This window comes from Cannabis sativa, chromosome 9, assembly GCF_029168945.1.
Source record: "Cannabis sativa cultivar Pink pepper isolate KNU-18-1 chromosome 9, ASM2916894v1, whole genome shotgun sequence".
Taxonomy (NCBI): domain Eukaryota; kingdom Viridiplantae; phylum Streptophyta; class Magnoliopsida; order Rosales; family Cannabaceae; genus Cannabis; species Cannabis sativa.
Window position 1 is genome coordinate 11,178,901 of NC_083609.1, and position 1,392 is coordinate 11,180,292.

Genomic DNA, 1,392 nt, shown 5'->3' on the forward strand with positions numbered 1-1,392 from the left:
TAACTTTTTCGATTCCTGTCACGATGGATCTCAATCCCCAAAACATAAGATGCCTCTCCAAAATCTTTCATATCAAAGTTGGTAGACAAAAAATTTTTTGGTCTCATTTAGTAATGACAAATCACTGTTGGCAAGTAAAATATCGTCTTCATGAAGAACAAGAAAAATATAACGACTCCTACTGATCTTCATATAAATACACTAGTCAAGCTTCATCCTTGCTTTAGAGTAAGAACATCCATACCTTCCTTGAGTAATCATCAATTATACTCAGGAAGTAGCTTGCTTTACCAAGTGTCTTAACTGTTGATGGCCCCCATAGGTCAGAGTGAATGTAATCCAAAATTTGTTTGGATGTGTGCGTACCTATTGAGAATTTCAGCTTGCAACTTTTCCCAAAGACATCTTGTTCATAGAAATCTAGTTTCTCATGCAATTTACCTTTCAAAATCCCATGCCCAAACCTTTGATGCAAAAGTCTAATTTGATCAGTCAATTTGTTCCTGTTAACTCCATTCTTAGAATAGGTGGCTGGTGTGGCAACACCAGCAATAATTTCTCCAACAAGATAGTACAAACTATCTTTGTATTCTCCATTTATGACAGTTAAAGATCCTTTTAAAACCTTGAGACAATTCTCATCAATTTTGACTATGCAACCTTTAGGAGCAAGAGAACCAAAAAAAATTAAATTTTTTTGTAGGTCAAGAACATACCTGACATTAGTTAATGTTCTTTGAATATTGCTATGCATCTTGATCATCTATAAAATTTAATACTAAAATTATTTTTTTTTTAAATCAAATGTATATTAAATGAGAAGAGATGTTTTATATTAGTTTAAACAAATAAAAATTTTCAAAAAAAAAAAATCAAAACTAATAAGACCTTTTTAAAAAAAGTTTTGATTAGTTTAAAAGTACTTATCAAATTTTTTTAAAAAAATTGAGTTTATTGCTAATTAATACTCAAATTTAAAAAATGCGACAAAAATACTTAAAAGTTCATTTTATACTTTTCTGTTAATACTCATTTTGAGTGCTCTGTTAATTCTTTCCAAAAGTGTCACATGTTGATAGTTTATTGGTCCACCTAATTATTTTGATTAAAAATAATTTAAGTAAATTTAATTTATAAAAAAAAAGGGAAAAAACAGAAAAATACAAAAAAGGAAAAAAAATTACAAAAATACTTTGGGCCGGCCCATTAAATATTTATACAGTCCACATACAAATATGTACAAAAATACCACATGCACTAAGCCTTCAGCTGTACAGAGTGAACCATGAAGATGAAAATACCTCGATCGTTTCAAAACCGCAAAACAACCAAAATGAAACCAAAACGAGGAAAATACAACTATTAATTCTGGCGAAATCAACTGGAAAAGAA

At 29.5% G+C, this 1,392-nt stretch overlaps 1 protein-coding gene across 1 annotated transcript; it reads right to left on the reverse strand.

Moving 5' to 3' along the window:
• Positions 1-223: 223 nt before the first annotated feature.
• Positions 224-723, reverse strand: LOC133031231 (uncharacterized mitochondrial protein AtMg00300-like). Its single transcript, XM_061104685.1, has 2 exons — positions 717-723; positions 224-660 (listed from the first exon to the last, which is right to left on the reverse strand). The coding sequence occupies exons 1-2, from the start codon at positions 721-723 to the stop codon at positions 224-226; spliced, it is 444 nt and encodes a 147-aa protein (XP_060960668.1).
• Between the last annotated feature and the right edge of the window lie 669 nt (positions 724-1,392).